Source organism: Neovison vison, chromosome 6 (assembly GCF_020171115.1).
Source record: "Neovison vison isolate M4711 chromosome 6, ASM_NN_V1, whole genome shotgun sequence".
Taxonomy (NCBI): domain Eukaryota; kingdom Metazoa; phylum Chordata; class Mammalia; order Carnivora; family Mustelidae; genus Neogale; species Neogale vison.
In genome coordinates this window covers 92,509,832-92,533,342 of record NC_058096.1, presented here as the reverse complement: position 1 = coordinate 92,533,342, position 23,511 = coordinate 92,509,832, and the positions used below count along the sequence as shown (strand labels likewise).

At 42.1% G+C, this 23,511-nt stretch overlaps 1 protein-coding gene across 4 annotated transcripts in view; it reads left to right on the top strand.

Annotated features, from left to right (window-relative positions):
- GOLIM4 (golgi integral membrane protein 4) overlaps positions 1 to 22,448 on the top strand; it is a 79,591-nt gene extending 57,143 nt beyond the window's left edge. For 2 of the 4 annotated variants that reach the window (XM_044251738.1, XM_044251736.1), the window contains 9 exons: positions 1,784 to 1,942; positions 4,260 to 4,592; positions 6,222 to 6,496; positions 7,204 to 7,283; positions 8,674 to 8,783; positions 11,797 to 11,964; positions 12,294 to 12,362; positions 20,334 to 20,414; positions 20,727 to 22,448. In XM_044251738.1, coding sequence (XP_044107673.1) covers positions 1,784 to 1,942; positions 4,260 to 4,592; positions 6,222 to 6,496; positions 7,204 to 7,283; positions 8,674 to 8,783; positions 11,797 to 11,964; positions 12,294 to 12,362; positions 20,334 to 20,414; positions 20,727 to 20,876 — 1,425 coding nt within the window. In that variant the 3' untranslated portion in view covers positions 20,877 to 22,448. Of the gene's footprint in view, positions 1 to 1,783; positions 1,943 to 4,259; positions 4,593 to 6,221; positions 6,497 to 7,203; positions 7,287 to 8,673; positions 8,784 to 11,796; positions 11,965 to 12,293; positions 12,363 to 20,333; positions 20,415 to 20,726 lie in introns of all 4 variants that reach the window. The other 2 variants (XM_044251737.1, XM_044251735.1) reach the window with 1 other exon arrangement.
- Positions 22,449 to 23,511: the final 1,063 nt, after the last annotated feature.

The following is a 23,511-nucleotide window of genomic DNA, read 5'->3' as shown; positions in this document are numbered from 1 at the left end:
CTTGCTTGTGCTCTCTCTCTGACAAATAAATAAAATCTTAAAGAAGAAGAAGAAAAAAAAAGAACAGAATACAATTTGAGTTTATAGTGTGCCAGGGATCATCATAAGAACTTTTTATACAGAATCTTATTTAATGTTCACAGTCTACTGAGTTATATTACATTGTGTCCTTTTTATAACTAAATAAAAGGAGGTCGAGGGGAAATAAAATAGCTGGCCCAAGATCAGCGACCAGAACGGAGCTTAGAGTTTAAGTCCTCTTGACATCATGGTCATGTGTACCTCTTCAGCTGGTGTTTTTGGAGACTTTCCTGCTTCACCGTTACCTGTGTAACTGTGTGGCCTTGCCCCACATCTACTGAGTGATCACTTCTGGGGTGGGGGCCCAGGAGATTGCACTTTGAACACAATCCTTCTGGGATTCTCAGGGCACACTAATATTTGAGTACTGCAGCATAACTGCTTTCAAATATATATCTAGGAGGAGGAGAAAGAAGAAATATTCCTTAAAAGTATCACTATGTGGATGTCTTTTTAAAAAAATTTTCTTTGACCACCAAAGTTGGTTTGCAGATGTTTTGATAGATTTCTGGGATAAGGGCCATTATTAGCCGTATGACATACCTTTATACAGATTGCAAGGATGAACGCCTCTGAGACAGATTGAGCAAGAAAACTACTGCACCCTTGTGTGAATTGGATAACAAAGTGCCCCCCCTTTGCTGGGGTGGAACAGCGCAGGACTGGGGCGCTGGGAGTACCAGCTGGATTTTAGCCTCCACTCACCGCTCTGCGGTGCCCACTGGCTGGGAAACTTGTCCAGAAGAGATTTTTGTGTTTTTCATATGCATTTATGTAGGTGTGTCTTTACACACACAGCATTTCTGTTTTAGGATTACAGTGTTGGTGCATATGATGAGCTAAGTATGAGCAGTGTCAATTGATTTTCTTAGTTAAGGTATTTGATTTTTTTTTTCTGTCTTTCTAGCTCCTTGTATTAAAGATACCGTGTATGCACACACACATACATACCACCACCGCACAGACACAACTGGATGAGTTAATTGTACTTCAATACTGACCTCGGTGGCTTTATCACCTGAGAAGAAAGGAGGTTCACAATGGAGGAATAAAAATCTAGGCTTGTTGCATACCAATGCTGTTGCTTTCCTAAATCTGCAGAACACAATACCAGAAGGGTTCTGGAAAGTTAGGGAACCCTATTCGAGCACAGATTGATGGGGGTTAGGGGCATGGCCAAAGTGGTTTTATAAATAAATAACTAAATATACATAAAGATTTACTTAGTTGCTTATTTTAAACTTGTGATTCCTTTTCACTGAAAAACGTTACTCAGACCATATTGGGAAAAGATACCTGCACTTGTATTTATATAATTATGTGAATTTTTAAACAGATTTTTTTAATGCTATAAAACTGATGGCAAACTATCTTTTAATAATGATATTTATACCAGAAAGTTATTTATGAAAAAATTCTGACTGTTTAACATAGCATGAGAAACTAACATCTGTCTTAGATCTTTTTTTTCCCTCCGTTCCCTTTATATCTAATTCTCATTTGCATGTGCTTAAAAATGGTTAAGCGTGTCCAAGTGAGAATAGCTAATGCATGGAAATAATCTGCATCTTTTTCCTAACTTGTACTCGGGTATAATATTTTAGACTTGTCTTTCAGTGAACCCAAATGTCCATCCATGAATGATATCTCTTTCCCTCCTCAAATTGTACAATTTGCGTCCAATTGTGCAATTTACACACAGACACAAGTTGCAGAATATAAACAGTTGAGAGAGACTCTGAATAGGATCCCAAGCCTCCGAAACCCAGAGCAAGCAGAGCAGCAGAATGTTACCCAGGTGACACATTCTCCACAAGGTGACAACGCAGCAAGGGAGAACACAGCCGGGGAGCCATGGGAGGTAAGAGGCGTGAACCAGTGTTCTGTGATGGGGTCACTTTCCCTGTCAAGCTGTCATCAGGTGAACTGCTCTAAATATTGCCAACTCTTCCTTCAGAACAGTGGTTCTCAAATTTCGGCGTATATCAGAGTCCCCAGCAGAGCTGTTAGAACGCAGAGAGTTGGGCCCTAGCCCAGAATTTCCAGTTCAGTTATTTTGGGATGAAGCCTGAAGATTTGCATTTCTAACTGATTCAGCTGGTCTGGGGAGGACAATCAGAGCTACTGCTACAGTATTTTCTGGGAAAGACTTCACTGGCTTTATTTGTTCATGTGGGTTTATTTATTTATTTTTTTTTTGGAAGGGGCTGTTGTGTCTGAATTTTTAAAGTTTCTTTTTGTTCCTATTGTTTGTTTTTTTGGGGGGTAGAGTAAGAAGATTAAATGATCATGAGGCTGTGCTATAAAAGCCCACTTAAGAATTAAAGTTGGTAGTATAGTTGAACTTGGTGCAGTGCTGGGTCCGCACAGAACAAGCCAAAAATTGTATTTAAGAGGACTTTATAAAACTGTCCAAAGATATGAGTGCTAGTCTCTTAATCCACTTTTGTTTGTTTGTTTGTTATTCCTGCTTTCATAAAAGTTGAGCCTTGCTTAAGAGTGTCTTCTAAGTGGGACATCAAAAGGAGGGTCACCCCTGTCCTCAATTCTAAAGAAGTTGTTTTAATCACATGCGTAATACAAATGACAAATATGGCTATCTTTCTCCCGGACAAAGTTGTTTTTAACAATGAATGTTTGAGAAGCTGTGTCCTGAGTTACCATCTTATGGGAATAATTAAGTCTCCACAAGTGGACTTCATAGAAGTCTTCAGTCTGGCAGAGCACTCCTTCACAGGCAAGACCGTCTCTGTCCTCATGGATCTTTCTTTGTTACTATTAGGAAAACATGACCAGATCCCTGGCCTGGGAATTGGTTCTATTCCCTGTCTGAGTCTAACTACCCATTTACTGAATTAATTAATCTTTTAATGACTTAGACCTTTAGTTTTTCATCTGTGAGGTGGAGATAGTAGTTATCTTCTATAACCTTTCTCACGGTAATGCTGTGGAGATAAATGGCAGGTATTTGAAAGCACTTAAGGCCCTTTGGAGAAATATTTCATATAAAGCCAGAGCAGTATTATGTCAAACCTGACAGGTGTGTGAGGATGTTGGTAAGACATACATCTCCAGAAGTTGTCCTCAGATGTCTGAGAGAGGACTTTTCTTCCTCCATTTATTTTTCATTCATTCTTTCATTCATTTATTCATTCCAATTTCTCAGTTATAGTTCTGCTAATTTAAGAGGGCTTCACATTTATTTCAATTTGGAGGAACAATCTGACCAAAAACTTTTTTCCAGTGAATAAGGTTGCAGTGGGGGAAAGAGTGATAAACTTTCTTATGATATTATGTCATCTTTTTTTTTTTTTAACCCCTCTTTTCTAATCAATGAAGGTCACATGGTAATCTCTGAAACTTTAAATCCAGGAAAACCAGTTTAAACCAGTCAGTTTAGAAGAGGAGTTCTCTGTAAAAAGACATGTCTTATGTTGAATTTTATGTGTTAACAATACAGAATATTTACCAAGGATTTCCTCTAATTTGAAGAAATACGACTCTAATACGTTTTTTAAAATATTTTATTGTATCTGGCTTAATGGGCACTATTTTTAGCTAACATGGATGCCTGTTAGTAATGGCATTCTTTTCTCTGGGTCAGTAGGAAATAAACCCAACTCATCATCAATTTGATCTTATCCTTCTCTTTTCAAATCATATTTTTTTCAAGTTCCATTCATTTAAGCTCTCCACCCCTCCTGCACCTGTGGGGCTTGAACTCATAACCTGGAGATGAAGTCGCATACTTTGTGACTTGAGCCAGCCCAGGGTCCCCTTTTCCAAATCCTTGTTGAAAACAAAATTTACATTGAAGAAAATTTCATAAACTCTTCATCACTTGAAGGTTGAGGGGTTTTTCCTTTTTGTCTTAAGGGAAAACAGAAGTTCGATGGCTTTCCCTACTGAGATGTGGTCACATACAGGCTTTACTCTTGGGTTACATAGTGTGTTCTTCCCGGGACGAAATCGTGCTTGTGTTATCTCTGTTTTATAGGTGAGATACAGAGTGACAAGAGTTAAGTGACTCCACTGCAGCCATACTTTTCAGTCAGGACTGTATTTCTAGACTCCAGGATTTTGCATTTATGTTATAACCCCTAGACGTGGTAATAAAGAGCTTTTATCACTGCTTTGAAAATTGAAGAGTGTCATTTCCCGTGATGTGCTTGGCCTAGGTGTCTCGAAATAGTGACGGGTGGCAGACGCATGAAGCAGTTCCTCGAAGAACGGAAGAAACAAAACTTGACCCTCCCACCCAGAAGGAGGCAGAGTTTCAGGCTCCAGCAGAACTGAAGCCCCGCGGAGCCGAAGCCAGAGAGCCAGAGGAGCGGCAGGTGGAAGAGGAGCACAGGAGGGCCCTGGAGGAGGAAGCGATGGAGCAGGTCGGGCAGGCCGAGCGTCTGGAGGAGGAGCATGACCCGTCCCCTGAGGAACAGGATCAGGAGTGGAGGAAACAGCATGAGCCTGGAGAGGAAGCCAACCTTCTGGGAGGGCACGCTCCCGCCCAGGTACAAGGTCATCTGCTTCCCGTCCACCAGGGTTATATTTTGGTGGCTGGGACAGGGAGCATGGCTTTGCTTTTAAATATTGAGAAAGCCTCCCCAGAGCTGACAGCCTCTCAGACAAAATCTGAGTGAGTTCACTAAATGTTACATGCTCCTAGCATAGCCAGTCAGGTAGCTCAGAAAGATGCCTGGGGGAAGAGAGGGCAGTTGGTGAGTGTATTTTCTTTGTCAGTAGCCTCACATGGGGGGAGCTCCGTGCTGCCCTCCCTTGAGCAGTGAGAGGAAAGAAGAGTTCCTGACTGGGCACTTCCGGGCGCTCAAGTCCCATGGGCGTCGTGAGGCTGAGAAAGGTCTCATTTTCTATGATCAAAAGTCTACTTATCCCCGTTCATTTACTATCAAATGGTAGGTTGGCTTTTGCACATTCATCTTCAAGGTGGTTATTAAGTTGTCACAAGGCTGATCTTATCACTTAAGGATGCCCCACTGGGGGAGGATGTTTACCCAGTCTCTGCTCAGGCTCCCCCTGCAGAGCACTTCCTTCTCACAGAAATATGTTTTTTTTTCCCTTTAAAAAATCCATTATATTAGAAATCATTCTTGAAAAGGACTTGAAGCAGCACTGAACGAAGAGAGGTATCTTTCTTCCGCTGTCTGTCCACAGATACCTGACAGCGGGCTACTTGGCCTTTACACAAATGCTGATCCCCTTTTACTTACGACTCTGAAGTTGTGTTTGCCCTCAGACTTTCTAAGACTTCAAGCTGGCTGAGGCTTTGGGCTGAGTAGATGCAAAGGCCTCGACTGCTTTTCTGTATTGTTGCTAACTTAGCATGGAGAAGCCTCTCCCTTTCTTGTGTTCCTCATAGCTTTCTTCAAAAGCAGTCCCCACTGTGGGTTTGATTTTCCTTACCCATGTACCTTCTTTCTGTTGGTGAAAGTCGTGTGTGCTTATATTGGTTGGGACAGGGGTTGGTGGAGGAGAGAGTGACGGGTAGCTCGGTGGGCAGCAGAGTTTAAGAATTCCTGTATCTGTTTTTCCTTTCATTGAAAGGTCTTATGTTCTCACCTATTCTCTTTTTCTTTGAAGAAATCAGTTCTCTGCCTCTCGATCTTTGCCTGAAATTTGGCTGGCTTGCTTGCTTCTCCCTCCACCCCCCGCTATGGTTAACCTGAGACTGGTTGTGCATTCCTAGAATTAATTGGCATCCCTGCATCTTAAACTCTTCGTGGAAAAGCCTTAGCCACAGCTTCAGCTCACAAATGCCCCAGTTACTGTGAGGTCTCCCAATGCCAGAGCCTTTGGAACCTAACATTTAATGAAGGTCCAAAACTGGTTTTGTCTGTGATGCCCTCTTCCACGTGAGAGAGAGCACATGGAAAATCTGCCAGAATGCCAGCAAATCAGGGAGATCGGATGCTAAAAGAAGCCAAGGGTGCCTCAGAGGGTTGGGAAGTAGGCATTCTGGCTCTGGGGGACCTTGGGGTCAGGGTGTAATCACGGTGCACCTGACAGACAGGGATTAATTCAACAAGCCAGCCCTGCCCCCTGACTTTGTCGCGAAGAACAGAGGACGAGAGAATCCAGAGGTCCCGACTGTTCTTGCTCAGCACCTGCTTGTTGTGGCTCAGGTCTATCCGTCGGCCAAGCCGGTCAGCAGAATCCAGTCACCGTATGAGGAGCAGCTGGAACAGCAGCAAGTGGAGGTGCGGCGCGTGGAGGAGGCGCAGCCGCCGAGGGAGCACCAGGAGGCGCTGCACCAGCCACGGCTGCAGGGGCCCTTGTGGAGGCAGCGGCAACGGCAGCAGCAGCAGCAGCAGCAGCAACTTCTGCCCGGAGAGGGGGCCCAGCAGAGGCCGCCCAGCCCCGAGGAGGAGGGGCGGCCGCAGCCCCCCGAACAGCTCCGGTAGCCTCCTCCTGATGGGTCGCAGAGCCCCTCTTCTTGTTCTCCTTATTTTCATTTGTTTATTTATTTTTAAAGATTTTATTTATTTATTGGAGAGAAAGAGCACGAGTGAGAGAGGAGGGCCTGAGCCGGGGAAGGGCGGGCGGAGGGAGAAGCAGACTCCGCGCTGAGACGGGAGCCCGTGGCGGGACTTGACTCCAGCACCCCCGGACCATGGCCTCCACTGAAGGCATACGCTTAACTGAGCCACCCAGGGGCCCTGCACCTCTTGTTCTTGTTCGTATAAGCTGATGCCAAACAGCTTTGTTACCTGTGAGCTTGCGTGTCTCCTATGGCCGGGGCAGAACAGCCGCTTGAGAATTAAATTTCTAAATACTTAATTTTTAAGATAATCAACATTTTTAACCACTAACTGAAATGTTAGGGCTCCAAGCTTAGTTTAGGCCTCAAAATAACCTGGCGGTTTGGGGGCTAACTTTATTTTACTTTATCACTTGAAAGGTGTTTTCTCTCTTTTAAAGTATTCTTTGAAATTGTGTCTGAAATCTTTATGAAACCTAATAGCACAAAGTTTACAAAAAATTTGTTTATGACGTTTTAAAAAATGTTGAGAACTTTGTTTATTGCAAACTTTAAATATAAATGAGGTATGGCCAGTTGTGCCACTTAATCTGTCACTGAACTGATGCCGTTTGTGTCCCTTCCAGGCAGCAAGCTCGTTATGATGCGGTGGATCATGACATTGTTCAGGGAGCCGAGGACCAGGGCATCCAAGAAGAGGAAGGAGGTGGTGAGACTTCTTAGATGATGGATATGTTAATGACATTACTTGGTAACATGTGATATCCACTCAGAGTCCTGTGCACATCTGAGTACACACGGAGGACGTCTGTGTACCGTGCATCTTCTGCTGCTGTTGCTGTTATGTTTTCGGTAGTCCTCCCAGACCGTGCGTGCTGGGGGTCCAGACAGCTCAAGATCATCTCTTTCCTTTCTGTTTTTCCCGTCGCTTGAGCTTCTTGTATATTGAAATATTATTTTTGATACATTATCATAGGGCTGTTACACTCTGGGAAATGACTCCATTTTCACCTTACCTTGGAAGCCTTTGGATCATTGCCTTTAAAACTTTTTCAGATTAAGGCAATAGTAGCTTCCACTTGTGGTGAGCATCTCCTATGTAATTTATCAAATATCACTTACTATATAATAGAACTAGAAAGTAACAGCCTCTCTAGCAACTTTAACACTCAGATATGTATCCTTTCTTTAAAGAGTCTAAAAAAGAAGGTGATTACCCAAACTCCCTCTATACCCTGTTCTGAAATTTTATAGCCCTTCTAGTCATGAAATTGTTTTCCTTATGTCCCCCTGTACAGCACTTTAAGCTTTTTTGTTCCATTATCAGTAAGAGGAGAGAACAGTTTGTTCTCTTATTTATTTAATGAATCCCTTGGTGCACTTGAAACCTGATGGTAAGTTACCTTGCATCCCTATTTCCTATAAGCTAAATACTCTCCATGTACTTAACCTTTCCTCTTACATCTTACTTAAAAAGTTGTTTGTTCTTCTCTTTGTATGCTCTTATCTAAATTCCCTTTATGGAAATAATTTTTTCCAAAAGCAGTGAGGAAATGTCTATGCGAGCTGAAATGTGAGCTGTGTCTGTGGGGCGGCAGCCCTCAGCACTGCCATATCAGACGACACGGGGTGGGCGGGCTTTGATCTGAGCTCTGCAGATGGGGCTATTCTTTCTTTCATTTCCTGAGACGTTATCAGTTTCTTCCTTTGGTACCTTGCTGTTTCCTCTGATATTACCGAAACTTAGCTGATAATTTTGACAGTGTCCAGTTGACTGGGCTTTCTTTTATTGTGAAAGTTTTGGTTATTGTTTTCTGCATAATAAGGGAGAGAGTGCAGCTTATGTTACAAACACTGGTTTGAGAGTAAGAATGGTGTCACTCACCCACGCTGTGTCCTTAGACACATGGTCTGGGAAAGGGACCTGGATTTAATCAGAAAAGCTGAGATGTATGCCATATGGTGAATTAATCTCTCTGGAGGAGAGATTGGGTGAAATGGTCTGGAGGAAAGCCCACCAGTGGCTTTTCTTTGAGGGAAAGGGCAAGATCCTGTCTGGTGCATCTGCACTGATGTTAGTTCCTTCAATTTGCTAGCCTATGAGAGAGACAACCAGCACCAAGATGAGGCAGAAGAAGACCCAGAGAATGGACATGAGCCTCAAGATCAGGGGCCCCACGAAACCGACCCGGAATCTGAGGCAGATGTAAGTGTCCTTTCTGTTGGTCATGACACTTGGAAACCCCCAGGGTTGTGAGGGGCAGAGGAAACTTGAAGGTTTGCCTGACACCATGCCTCTGGCTTGAGCCCTGGCTCCAGATGTGTCTTGTCATTTCGTCAGTGCAGAAGGAAGGGGACTTGGGTAATGGCATCAGCAGAACCGTTAACTGTAAACTGGGGTACGTGTGGGTGATGAGACTAGTTCAGAAGTTCCGGGAAGACATAGAAGGACTTTCCCTCTGTGAACTTCTACATTAATAAAATTAAAAGTGAGAAAAATGATATTGAGAGGTATTGAAATATGTAGTCATTTTGAAAGATGGCGGGGAGGGGGACAAGTGCGGGAGACAGAGAATGAGAGAAGGGAAATGGACCATCGTGGATCCTGTTGAATAGTCCAATAGAGTGTTCTGTATGTCTTGTGACTCTCATTTCCCAGCAGTCAGGGGCCATTTTCATCAGTACATGGGTGGATAAGGATGTGTGGCTTGAGAAGTAAAAGAAAAATCTGCTCAGGTGCCAAGGTGCTATAGAAAAATTAGAATATAAATTGGTAGAGACCTACTAACTGGGAGTGTTCTTTGTGTTTACCAAGAAAGGACCCAGCCTCTCAGTCATAGCTGTGTGGCCCAGAGCCCGAGGCAAGGAAGGCTCCATGGGGCATGTCCTTGTGCAGACGTGTAAATGAATTCTACGACTTACTTTAGCTCTCTTGTCATCTTGCTAGTAAATCAACCACCATGTTTATGAAATTCAGTCTGTGCTTTCATATGGGTCCTGTTTGTATGGGAAGGAGGATCCATATCCTTCCTTGAGAATCATAAAGGAAGGCTTCCTGATAGCTACCTGAAGTCCCTTGGATGGAAATGGCTTTTCTGCTTGTGCAGGGATGTGACAGATACATTTGCCTGTGGCCCCTAGATCAGCACTTGGGAGAGGATGCTCAGGAAAGAGCAGGAGCTCCAGACAGAGGGAGAGCAAGGAGGAGCTAGAGACTGTGAAAGGGCAAAGAGCTTCTTGCAAGAGGAGCAAAGAAGCAGGTGTGTGCCTGACAAGGATGGAGGGACAGCAGAAGGATGCCTGTTCCAGTCACCCCCCTCTGGGAGGTGCTGTGTACATTGAGTACTTGATTGTGTAACCCTTTACTCTCCCATTAGTGGTTTTCATGTTCTGGATGACATACTGGTGGCTTTCCTCCCCTTCCTTCTTTCAGTGAAAATTGTTAGCCTACTTGCTCTCTCTTTGTCTCATCTATTTTTTTTACTTAAAAAATTTTTGTCCAGCTTCATAGAATCATAACTGATTCATAACTGATCGTCTGTTTTGTTTGAATGTAACAACTGTTCTTGTTAAACTTGCTACTTGGTTAGAGTTGGACCTAGGGTGTACATTTTGTGGGTTTTTGCAAAAGCTTTCCATACTTTTTTTCTGAAGAGAATGTGTTACATAATGTCCACACAAATTTGTTGGTAATGCACAGAAAGAAATCTGTCTAACGAGAGTGTGGGGTAATTGGCATTGTGCGAAGCTGTTGACTTGTCACTCTGGATTCCCAAGAAGAGCGTCATCTGCACTGGCGTGAAGTGTACAAGCAGGGTTGTGCACATCGTAGATCAGCTGAGACAGCGGTGTGAACCCTTGACTGCGTTCAAAGCCCTGGAGTAAATTGGAGTCGAGTCCTGTTGTCTGGAGAACAGGGATAGGGACCAAATGTCACTCGGAGGCCTCATCTATTAGAAGCCTTTGCTGCTTCCCTTAAGTGTTCTGTTGGTGACCCTGGAGGCATCGGGAAGCTCCTGCAAGCATTACCGTCTGCCCAGCGTGGGCTTTAAACTCTGAATCTTTATGAGGACATGGATTATTTTGAAAGGTGTTTTGGGAGTTTGAGTGGAAAATATAGATAAATCTCAAGTTGATCATGTGAAGGGCATTTGTTGAACATGGTCACTGAGAGCTGCCAGAGAAGGAGTTGGGGGAGAGGTTTTTCATGATACACTGCCAGAGACTGGGTTAGCCCGTTCTTGTCTCCTTTAGAGCCCATTTCTTACGTCCTTTCTGGTGGCGCCTTCTTGCTCTTTGAGGGCTGTCCACCCACTTACTGTGAAAAATCCCTGGCAGAGGAAAGTTTGCCTGTATAAAAATCAGCATACTCATGGAAGAAGTTACAATTTGCCTATCTAAATCTCTCATTTTAATGATCTCTCCTAGTTGGTCTTTAGCTTTTTTTTTTCTTTATTTTAGATTTTATTTATTTATTTGACAGAGAGACAGTGAGGTGGGCACGAGCGTGTGAGCTCTTACAAGCACATAGCAGGGGGTGTGGAAGAGGGAGAAGCAGGCTCCCCACTGAGGAGAGGGCCTGATGCGGGGCTCCATCCGAGGACCCCACGATTATGACCTGAGCCAGAGGCAGTCATTTAACCACCTGAGCCAACCAGGTGCCCTGTCTTGTACCTTTTATTAACTGTTTTTCTTGTTGTCTGTTTAGTTATTCTCACATTTCTAGATTTTTTTTTTTAAAGATTTTATTTATTTGTCAGAGAGAGAGAGAGGGAGAGAGAGCGAGCACAGGCAGACAGAGAGGCAGGCAGAGGCAGAGGGAGAAGCAGGTTCCCCGCCAAGCAAGGAGCCCGATGTGGGACTCGATCCCAGGACGCTGGGATCATGACCTGAGCTGAAGGCAGCTGCCCAACCAACTGAGCCACCCAGGCGTCCCATATGCCCACCTTTCTTGTGATAGAATTTGGAGGACTGTGTTGGAATCGCTTGCAGAAAACAAGTGTTGTTTGTACAGCATTCTCATTCATTCAGCCTCTGACGAATAATGCAAGGAGTTTTCTCTTGACAGTGGGATGTGTACTTGTGAGTCTTGGCAAGGATAGATCTGAACATGCTGGTGGAGGAAGATTTCATTTTCTGCCAGTGTGTGGCCTTTCAAATAAAATTAAATTTGATCCTGGATTTTGAAGTAGTGGTTGCTTTTTATTCAAATTTTGCAGAGGGCTGCTGTAGAGGATATAAACCCAGCAGATGACCCTAATAATCAAGGCGAAGATGAATTTGAGGAAGCCGAGCAAGTGAGGGAAGAAAATTTGCCAGATGAAAATGAAGAGCCAAAACAAAGTAATCAAAAGCAGGAGAATGCCGAGATGGAGGAACATTTGGTGGTAAGCAGATGCTAGTACAGATGTGGTTCTAACCTGGATGTCTTATTAACTTCCTAGGTCTTGCAAAAGGTTAGTCTAATGCACCCTGATGGAAGGTTTGCCTCTTTGGTTGGGTTTTAGGCCATTATGTGAAACAATATATCCATACTCAGAGAGAGAGAGTAACACGCCTCCTAGGTTTTGTTTTCGGAAGGGTTATTCATCATTTTCTGACCACTGATGCATTGAAAGTACATTTTTTATGGCAGCAAGCTTGCTCTTTGTCCCAGCGTACTGTGAAACGCATCTCCAATGTTCAGTAACCTGAGCTTCCCCTTTTGTTTCAACAGATGGCAGGAAACCCAGACCAGCAGGAGGATAATGTTGACGAGCAGTACCAGGAAGAGGGAGAGGAGGAGGTAGGGAGGCGGAATGCAGGAAACTGGTCAGGATGCTTGGTGTATCGCACTCCCCTTACGTCACGGCATGGGTTTTGAAACACCTTCTGTAGACACCTTCAGAAAGACAGAGGTGGGAGGAGAAAAGGTGCTTTCAAGAAGAAATGGACCATGGAAGTAGAGTTGTTTGGTTAGGAGGCAACCAAAACAGGGTCATAAATCCTTCCTCCTGGTTCTCACTAGAAATTTTGAAATGAAAGAAGACATGTGGCCTTCTGGGAATGGTGGACCTAAGTCTGTCTGTTTTTTGTAAGAAATACTTTTCCTGTTTCTTTCCCCCATAAAAGAGAGAACAACAAAGCTTTGCCTGTTGAGGGGTTCTGGAGTGACCCCTGTAACTTGTAGACATTGTCACAGTTCTGCCTCAAGAGGGTACCTCCCAGTATCTGTCAGAATACAGTTAACACCCTCCAAAAGAGTTTTAAGTGTCTACTTTTTGCCTCTTCCGTCCTAGGAATTTAGTGTCATAATGAAATTTAATGATAAAGGAAGGGAAAAATATGTAAGAAGCTCAGCTGCATAAAAAGCATTTGGGTAGAATTTTTTTTTTTTTTGAAGATTTATTTTAGGGAGAGAGAGAGAGTGAGCATGGGGTGGGGAGGAGCAGAGGGACAGAGAGAGGGAATTTCAAACAGACTCATGTGAGCACATAGCCTGACACAGGGCTCGATCGTACAACCTGAGATCATGACCCGAACTGAAATCTAAGAGATGCTTTAACCAACTGCACCACCTAGGCGCCCCATGGGTGGAATTTCTTTCTTTCTTCTTTTTTAAAATATTTTATTTATTTATTTGTCAAAGAGAGAGAGAGAGAGCGCACAAGCAGCAGGAGAGCCAGGCAGAGGGAGAAGCAGACTCTCGCTGAGCAATGGGCCCAGTGTGAGACTCGATCCCGGAACCCTGGGATCATGACCTGAGCCGAAGGCAGACACTTAACCAACTGAGACACTCAGGTGTTCCTCCATGGGTGGAATTTCTTAAATTTCATTTTAGTTTCCTTTTTATTGTAAGCTTCTGGCAGATGACTGCTGACTAGGTTCAGGGAGCACCCATCGTGACGGCACGCCTATGTAAGTGAGGGACAAGCACGTCTGGTTGGGGCTGGTTAGTCACAGTGCTCTACTGTATGGGACCCCTGAAGCTCCACACCTGGGTACATGCTATGAATGAGGCAGAGGCCTCGGCAAGTCCCATGTTGAGTCTCTCTGGCCCAGGAAAGCTCTGGTTCAGAGGGGTTTCTCAGCCAGGTTTCTTGCCGACATGAGGCTTTAGCCCTAAGGGGAACTGCATGAATGGATGGACAAATGTCAGCCCAGACAGATCCATCCGCCACTGGGGCTCCTGCTCAGAATCCACGTGCTGCTGTACTCGTGTGCATAGTTTCCTCAACTAGCCCTGCTTTTTCATTTTTGTAGCGTTTGTTGTCCACTTCTCAGAGCTAATGTTAATAAAATTTGTGCTTATACCTGAAAAACAGAAAGGGATGTTGCTCTTTATAGCCATTGGCAACATACAGCTCTACTCATGTGCACTCTGGCTTGATCTTTTTATTCCTTCTCTGTTCTCATCCTGCTGTTCATTCTGATCAAGATCCTGAGCTATGGTATCACAGGAGAGCATTAGAAAAACTAGCAGCCTTGAATATTAAGACATTTGGCAAGAAAAAGGTATTCATCTGGACTTCTCTTGTAACAGGATGTCTAGACAAATATTATTCTGTCTCATTATGCCCGATATCTTTGAGGGATTAAAAGAGAGGAGGTTCACCTTGACTTTTTTTTTTAAATGCAGAAGGGTAAACATAAAATTTTAATCCGTATTTACTGATTTTTTTTTTTAACCTTCATGTTATGTCAGTTAAGGTGGAGAGAGCACTCCAGGGACCCAAGCAGGTTCAAGGATAGGGAAAAAAGAACGAGACATGAGGGGAAGAGAGTGTGACAGGCCAGGGTGAGGACTGCTGCTCTTTGTCCCTTGGGTGCGCTGAGCCCACTGGAGCCCTTTTCTCTCCCTGCAGTGGGCCCCGGGTCCTGCTCCTCTTTCTCTGGTTTCCTGCTCTGAATTTCTCTCTGGAGTCTCTGCCCCTCTTGCTGACCCCCTCTTGCATAGGCCTGAGGTCTGAGGTCGTGCACCCTCCCATGGAGGAATGCTTTCAGCCTGCCTTTCTCCTTCCCTGGGTGACTCCTCTTTCTGTCCCTGAGGGGCCTTTGCACAGACTGTGGTGCCTTCCTGAGATGGTTAGATCCTCCCACCTTTTCTCATTGTTCCCAGCTCTTTCCTGGAGGAGGGAGAAGAGTGTTTCCCAAATACCATTTAAGGCTAGTAATAGTTGAAGATGAAGTTCTCACCAGACTGCAGCAAAATGGGAAGGAGAGGAATGCAATATGTGAGAGCCATTTCATGTTTCTAAGTGATGCTTGTGAGATATTTGTGGGATGCTCCAAAAGCCATGAAGTGACGTGTTATCTGTGTCCTTCTTCTCTGCATTGAGCCTCAGAGTACACTGACTAGAGGGATGTATGGCCCATAGCTTTCGTTGCTTCCCCTCCCACATCACCTGACTTCCGTCAGCATTTGCTCCTAGGAATGAAGTCCATCTCCATCTTGCCAGGGCCCTCCCTGCTTAGAGGTTCAGCCCATCAGAATTGTGACTTGAGCTCAGAGAGTGGAACCCAAGACAAGTGTGCTTTTTGGAAATCTGCATTATCCCTGCCTTCTTTTAGTGCAATAGTGTTATCCTTCTATGATATACAAAAGATGGTTATGAACAAGTATTCATGGATTATTGTTTGGGACACTCATGTGGGGATCCCATCCCTGTGTTGCTTACTTTCCAGACTTTTTATCTACTGATGAGCAAACAAGACAAAGTATGGCATTGCCAAAAGGTGCTATGGTGCTTAAAAGTGATTTAAATGCTCAAAAAAATATGTAAGTTAAATGACTGCTTGAAAACACTCTCAGTGCTCATTTTGTCCAAATATAATCGAACATAGATGGATCTGTGCACTCGTGGGAGAGCACGCACAGGGTTACTTGGCTGCCTTTAGTGGGCCTGCCAGCCGGGAGTCACCCTAGCACGGAGCTGGCCAGGCAGCACCACTCCCCTGTTCACCATGACCCCAAGAGCTGCTGGTGCTGAAGGCCTTTCCTTTGTCACATTCCATCCACATCTTTGGATCTTAGCATTCTGATCTACTTCAAGTTCAGCCTTCTTGTTCCTGTCTCATCCCATGACATCTTTGATGTGTAAAGCCAAAGCTGATTTCGGACTCAGTAGATCTGTCTTATTTTGGTGATTAAACTTTGCTACATCACATAGGGACCATTTCTAAAATGCCTAAGACATTAGATTTTAGTGAATAAAAATGAGTAGTGAGGAGCAGTGTTGGGAAATCTCTGACAGAATGTTTGCATCAGCTTTATCAGTGTACTAAAGAGGGTCGAATGTGGAAGACGTAATTGGTGTGTCTCCATTATAGAAGAGTAAGATTTGGCTTCCGTTATTAATCTAAGCATATTTGAAAATTAGAAACTCTATGTATCATTTTGTTCCTTTTCAGTAATGCCTTTTTTTTAATAGTCAGTGTTTTTTTTTTAAGATTTTATTTATTTATTTGACAGACAGAGATCCCAAGTAGGCAGAGAGGCAGGCAGAGAGAGAGGGGAAAAAGCAGGCTCCCTGCTGAGCAGAGAGCCCGATGTGGGGCTCAATCTCAGGACCTTGGGATCATGACCTGAACTGAATGCAAAGGCTTAACCCACTGAGCCACCCAGGCGCCCTATCAGTAATGCCTTTTAAAACAAGTTTGCATTACTCTTGTTCCAAACACAAAGAAGATATTACCAGAATAAAAATGTCTATCTCTAAGTTTGAAAATTACAAAATTTGCATTTGTGGGGTCCATAAATTAAAGAGTAATTTACGTCAGGGCTTCTTCCCTCAGATTCTATTGACAACTGATAAACAACCCAGATTTTCTGTAGTAGATCTCCAGGGAAGAGAAGAAAGTATGTATGCAAGGGCATTTATTTCTCTAGTCAGAGACATTCTTAACCCTACATTGCCTGTCACTCAGACTAGTAGTGCTCAGTTTTTACCATGGCTAAGAATCCCTTTGGAGAGAGTGTATGAAAGGTACAAACTCCTGGATCGGATTTTACCCTCGGAGATTTTGATCTTAACCTATGGTGGGGCCTAGGAATCCGAGTTCCAGGAACATGCCGTTTGGAGAAGCATTCCTGGAACAGGTGGCCACAGGTGGACTCAGAGAAGTCTGAACCTCCTGAAACTTCTGTGTCAAATGAATTGTATCTGTGCCTATTTGCATACATTTGCATTTATTCCCAAAATCTTAAAAGGGTTCATGACCCCCCCACACACAGAAAATTAAAAATCACTGATTTTTATCAAACCCTTTTATATGACAGATATGAAATTTGACCCTTAGAGAGGTTAGCCAAGTTTCTGAAGATCACATAGCTGGTTATTGTTGGAACCATGATTAGAGCCCATGCAGATCTGATTTTATTTTTATTTTTTATCTTTTTATTTTTTTAAAGATTCGTATTTATTTATTTGACAGACAGAGATCACAATCAGGCAGAGAGGCAGGCAGAGAGAAAAGGAGGGTAAGCAGACTCCCTGCTGAGCAGAGAGCCAGATTGGGGGCGTGATCCCAGGACCCTGGGATCATGACCTGAGCTGAAGGCAGAGGCTTTAACCCACTGAGCCACCCAGGCACCCCCAGATCGGATTTTCGGCCTATCATAATTAAGTATACCAAGGACAGTAACTAAATAATTGATATGGGCAAGTTCTTCCTGATAGAAGTTAGTGAACACAGAAGGAATGATGGAATTAGAAAGTCATCATTTTTGTAGCCCCTAATTAAAACAAGCGACTTAAGAGCCAGTGATCAGTGGATGACATCACTAGATGAATGGAGGTCAGGGAATTTTATCATGGAGGGTTCAGGCAGTTACCTTCTGAGCTCACAACCAACTTCAGCCTCACAAAAAATGGGGCAAGTGTTATGTGCTTCCTAATGTGATGAAAATTCAAAAATCTGCAGCATCACCTTTGAAAAACTCTTGCTTTGCAAATTGAATCTGAATTCACATAAATCTTTAACTTCCTTTTTTAAGAAATGTGAGGGCTGGAGAAATGAATTAAGTGAGATGTTAAGGAAGCCAATGAATCCAAAATATGGGTCATTCTACAGGAAAACAAGTCAATAGCATTAAGGAAAAAAGGGGAGCAGAACCGCTGTTAGGTATGGTCTTTGGATGATGATTAGACCAAACCAACTATAAGTGGACAGTTTGGGGTTTTTTTGTTTTGTTTTGTTTTTGTCTTTTGATTTTTGATTTTTATTTATTTGACAGAGAGAGAGAGAGCATGAGTGGGGGAGTAGGAGGAGAGGGTAAAGCAGGCTGCCTACCGGGCAGGGATCTCAGGACCTGGGATCATGACCTGAGCCAAGGGCAGATACTTAACCAACTGAGCCGCCCAGGTGCCTGACATTTTGAAGATGATTAGGAAAATGTTAAGTCAGAACTAGACATTAGATAATACCTTGGAATTATTTATCAGGTGTGATAATGGTGTTGTGGTTATATAAGAAAAATCCATTGTTTTTAGAGATACATACTGAGTTGGGTAAGAATGAAATTACATGAGATCTAGAATTTTTAAAAATAGATCATCAAAATAAAGAAAGAAGAAGAATGAATGAATGAATGAATGAACGAACGAACAGTGATAGGTGATGCAAGGGTGGCAGCATTGAGCTAACTTTTGAACCTTGCTTATGGCTATAAGGAGTTCCCTGAATTATTTACTTTATTTTTATGTGCTGGCAAATGTTCGGAATAGAAACAGGTGACCTTATTTTTATACAGCCAGCATTTTAGAGCCACAGTTTAAATCCAGGTCTGTCCGAATCTACAGCCTGTGTTAGGATTTGGCACACTACAGGCCTCAGTCCATTTTGTAAGTCAGGTCTCTTCCGAACATGCCTTTTTGTTTACCTATTGTCCAAGGCTGCTTCTGCACCCCAGCAGTAGAGTTGAGTAGCTGCTCCAGAGACTTTATGGCTGAGCAAGGCCTGAATATTTACTAAATCTGGCCTTTTACAAAAAAATTTTGTGGACCCTGATTTATATATACCTTCCCACCACCTTGCAGTTTCAAGGCAGTTCCTTCCCCCAGCTAAACCAAGTTTGGTGTTTGCTAGTATATTTTTATTATTAAGGCTGCAGAAGACATACCTTTGTTCACTGAAATTGATGGGGATACTTTAGTAATTTAATGATGTTTCAGTTAGTGAGACTTTAAGTATATAGGTAGTCTGAAATTTAGTAATTCAGTGTTTTCAACTCAAGTGTTACTATGAGATTGTGTGACAAAGGGCAGAAGAGGGGTTATGGACAACTGTTAAGGAACCTGTAGGTGAGACTAGGGTGTCTTCTCTTTAGCTCTCACCACTGGAACATGTGAGTACAAAGAAAGCCCTATGCCACTGTCCCCAGAATGTATTTATTTAGTTGCACTGTAGTTTAGGGACTGTGCTTCTGGCTGGCATTGGGCTGATTAGAAGAGGTTCAGGAAAGCTGGGCTCCTTGTAGGCCTCTTTGAAGGGTCATCTTTGTTAGCTCTTAACAAGTCAGGTTCCTGCTGGTAGGTTGTGGTTCTTTCCTGTCACACCTGGACTGGACACTGTGAGGCAGCCCTTAATCTGTTCCTCTTTAAGTGTAGCATCTGTTTGCTTTCCTACCTTGCCCATTTCTGGGACTTCTAACACCCTCTTCCCTGTCTCTGCCCCCAATCTGGTAATTCTGTGTGTTATTCAGGAAGACCTACTCTTATACCAGTGTCCTAGGACAGCTCAGCTTTTCTTTTAGTCCAGGATACTACATAATGCTTAATGGATGGGCAGCAAAGTTTTTTTGAAACTCAAGTGACTTCAATCTTTGGCATACATACACGTTTTGAAAGTAGTTAGAAAGTATTTTACCTTGTATTTTTGTGGAATGGAATCAATAAAGAGATGATTTGGGGCAAATAATCTCTGTTTTGGGGTACTTTCTTTGATTTACATTTTGAAAAACATAATTGGGATCAGTGACATATAATTGTAATAGTGCACATAAAAGAAAACTTGAAACCGAAGTGTCATAGTAGAACACTGGAGAGATGTAGGGATGTGGGGCAGCTTAGTAACTATCTCATGAAGAAATTGAAATGATTGTGTTTTATGTTCTAGGTATTTTAGCCAGAGAACCTTACTCTTTAGCCAGAGAACCTTACTCTTACTCTTAATTACAGGATTATATATACACATTTTCTCTGTTTTCCGCTACCTCATGTATAGGTAATGGTGTCTGTTTTCTGTGCCTTCACAGAGCAGGTGCTTTTTGCATTGATTCACTTATTCATTCATTGACTGATGCATTTCACCAGTATATATTAAGCAATTGCCATGTGCCAGGGACACACCTAGGTACTGAAGACAGTTGGGTAAGACATGTGGTTCCTGTCTTCCTACAACTTACATTCCATCAGAGCTTTCATACATCAGCAGTTGTCCCATTTTGAAATGGGGAGTTTTTAATTTTATAAGCTGAATTTCTGCAGGTGTTATACTTGCAGGGTTAATGCTTATTCAGAGAAAGAAACTCGAACAGAAAAGTCCTAGGCTCCAAATCGATGGCATTGATTTTTTTGTAGGAGGTGTATTGTACATCTCTTCCTAGCTAATAGACAAGTTAAATCTTTGACTCAAAAAGACTTTTGTCTTTTTTCAAATTTAGTTTTAATTTTACTTTGTTTCTGCTATTTTTAATGAACTATTTGGAAATCAAAATCTGTTGTTGCAAGTGTTTAAATGATATAAAAGGTCATCTGGTATCTCTGGTTTCTTTCAGGTTCAGGAAGATTTGACTGAAGAGAAAAAAAGGGAATTGGAGCATAATGCCGAGGAGACATATGGTGAAAATGAGGAAAACGTAGGTATAGGACAGATGGCTACTGCGCGTGTGCGCATGCGTAGGAGACACGTCTGGCTGGTTGGGTAGAGGTACCGGCGGGTCCCACTCGGGCGCCCAGCAGTTTTCACGGGCCAGCCTAGAATTAGGAAACCCTGGGACACCGTGAAGGTCAGGGAAGACCAGCACTGTTGCCTGTCGAACATATTCCTCCACTCGTTTCCTTCCTCTAAAAATGAGTAACTTCACACTAATTCTTTAAGGCGGGAATTATTTATATCACTAACCCTGTGCCCTATGTGTTCGTTTTCCCCTTTTCCTTTTCCTTTTCAGGCTGATGAAAAAAACAATGATGGCGAAGAACAAGAAGCTCGGGATGACCACCGCCCTAAACGCCGAGAGGAACCCTATGAGGAGGAGGAAGAGGAGGAAGAAGACGGGGCTGCGGTGGCGGAGAAATCCCAGCGAAGAGCGGAAATGTAGCGGCGCCGACCGCGTGGACAGGGCTCAGCCGACGGGTTCCTTTCAAGCTGCTCAGAAGTAAATCTGCCTACTGAACTCTAGGATATTTAATTACAAAAATTAAAATTTAGACTTTTTTTTAACTTTTATATTAGAAATGCTCATACATTTATATGAATATATTTTGATAACCTAGGTTAGAGCTTCTTTTATATTCAAGCTAAACACGAACCAGAAGAAAAACAATAAAGCAAACCTTAGCCTTTGAATCTCATTTTTCATAGATTGTGTGATGTTGAAAAGAGCACCGATTTTGTATATTTCAGCTTGTTACTTTTCTGTCTCCTAGTTTCCAGGTGTTCTGTTGTTTGCCTTTAACAAAATACAGGATTTCAAGTAGGGAATACTACAAAATGCTGTATAGTCTTTAAGAACAATGGCCAGTTTATTAACTGCTGCCTTTCTAAGGTTCTTGTGTATAGTTGGGATGGAATTTTCACCCCTCTCTCTCTGGAATGAGATCTGTGTACAGACTGACATATGATTGGAAAAGCATTTTGTTTATAAAGACATTGTTTTTCAGGCTTTTCGTGTCAGAAAAATGTTTGGCTCTACTTCAAATTACAGCTGTTCATGAAAGGAATTAGATTTTAAAATGAGACGGTACTCAAACTTACGCCACAGTATTCTGGACTTTGATAGTCCAGTATTCAAACAAGGTAGGATGCATCAGTGTATTAACCTTCTTGAAGGACTGAAACCTTGTTTAATAACTAATTTAGTGTGTGTGGGTGGCATTTTCTATGTGAGCACCCATTCAGTTCTTTTTTTTTCCAAATCATCTAGTAATATCCTTGTTTCAATATCTAGTTCTCTACCATAATATATATATTTCCCCCATAAACTCTGATCCTCAATATGTAATCACTTTGATGACAAGTATGAATATGAAGGCATTCCAAATTACACAATTGAATAGGGTAATTCCTTGTAAACTATACAGTTAAATACCCATGGTGATAACGATAGACCCTCATGATCTTTCTGTTTGCTAGGATTGGAGCTTGTGTTATGCCCATGTATGGCATTTTAATGACTACAAAAGTCCCCTAAAATAAAAAAATTAAAAATCAAAAATTCTTCTGGGATCAAGACATATTTGTCTCTCTACATAAAGATTTTTAAATATATAGAATTAGGTTATATAATTCATATGTGTGTGGTTTTATAATAATACTCAAGTTAATAAAGACATTTAATTTCTACCATTGTTATATGAATGTAAAGTTAGTTTTTAATAACCACACTCATGTATGGTTTTGATTATTATCCCAGTGGAGTGATTATATGTATGCATAGGAATGTTTTGTTCAAATATACTTTGGATTTTCAATAATCATAAATCAAATTTTACCTTTATGTATAAAAACCCTTTATGTAATGTAAAATGTATAATATTGTACATAATATTCAGAATACAATTATTTTGGTAAATTAGTTTGTATTTTTAATGTCCCGGTTGCAGTATTTAATTATTTGAACCATATTAAAACTTGGTAATAGTCAATAAAGCTATAAAAAGCAACTGGTAAATCTTGTAAAGTCTGTGATATCTTATTAGTTTCTGATCTTATTCTTCTGTTCTTTTTTATGAAAGGAAAAATTTTAGGAGGTACCAGTATAGATTAATGAATTATAAAATGCCTTTCCAACCTTTTCCTACTTTCCTTATCTCTCTCTCTCTCTAGTTGGATTGGTACTTTATTTTCTTTACCCCTTTGCTAAAGAAAGAGCTAAGAATTATTTTACTTGAGCTAGTTCCTGGGGAAGAAAATAGAAATAGGTACAGAAATGTAAGAGACTGTCATGTGAGCACACACGAAACAAAGAAATACATTTTAAAGCCCCCTTAGGAAAGCAACCAGCACAAACCATTCTACTCTATGGTGCCAAGTTCTAGTCCCATCCTAGCTACTGTTTGGAAGAGAACTAATCAATCAGAGTTGAGATACATTAATGAGATGCGCAAAAATAAAATGTCACTTGTATTTATCTTGCCAATTAATCTGTGATTTTTGGTGCAGCCAATAAATCAAAGGATTTGGTCCCAGTGACATATTCAGAAGGGGGGAAAAGGCACATTTATTAGGGACAATACAGTGAACACACCAAAAAACTACATTAGTACAATGTAATGTCTAGGTATTTGTAAGCGTGACTTTAAAAGGTCCTGGAGTAAGGGTATAGTCTGAACCACAGGTAAGTCACAGCAACTCACTTTCATAAAGGAAAATTATTGACATTGAATGTCTTCATGATGCATGCAGTGTGTGAATAGGACCCACTTGATCCCCAAAGCAATCCTCTTTAAGGTTGATGAAATCCCCCTTCTCATAGCTGAAGAATTTTGCCCTCTTGGAGCATTTGACATTATTTAACTGCTCTGAGTTCTGTTTTGTCTCATGACATTGTGGTGCATCCACACTGTGGCACGTTGCACAGCCATTAAAAAAAAAAAAAGGTTCTGTTTCTATTTCTGTTCTAAAATCCTCTGTTGTCTTATATTGTAGTATCTCTTCCTACTTTTTTCCTTACCATCCTGGCTACTTCTTCTCAATCTCTCTCTCTTTCTTTTTTTTTTTTTCCAGAATTTTCT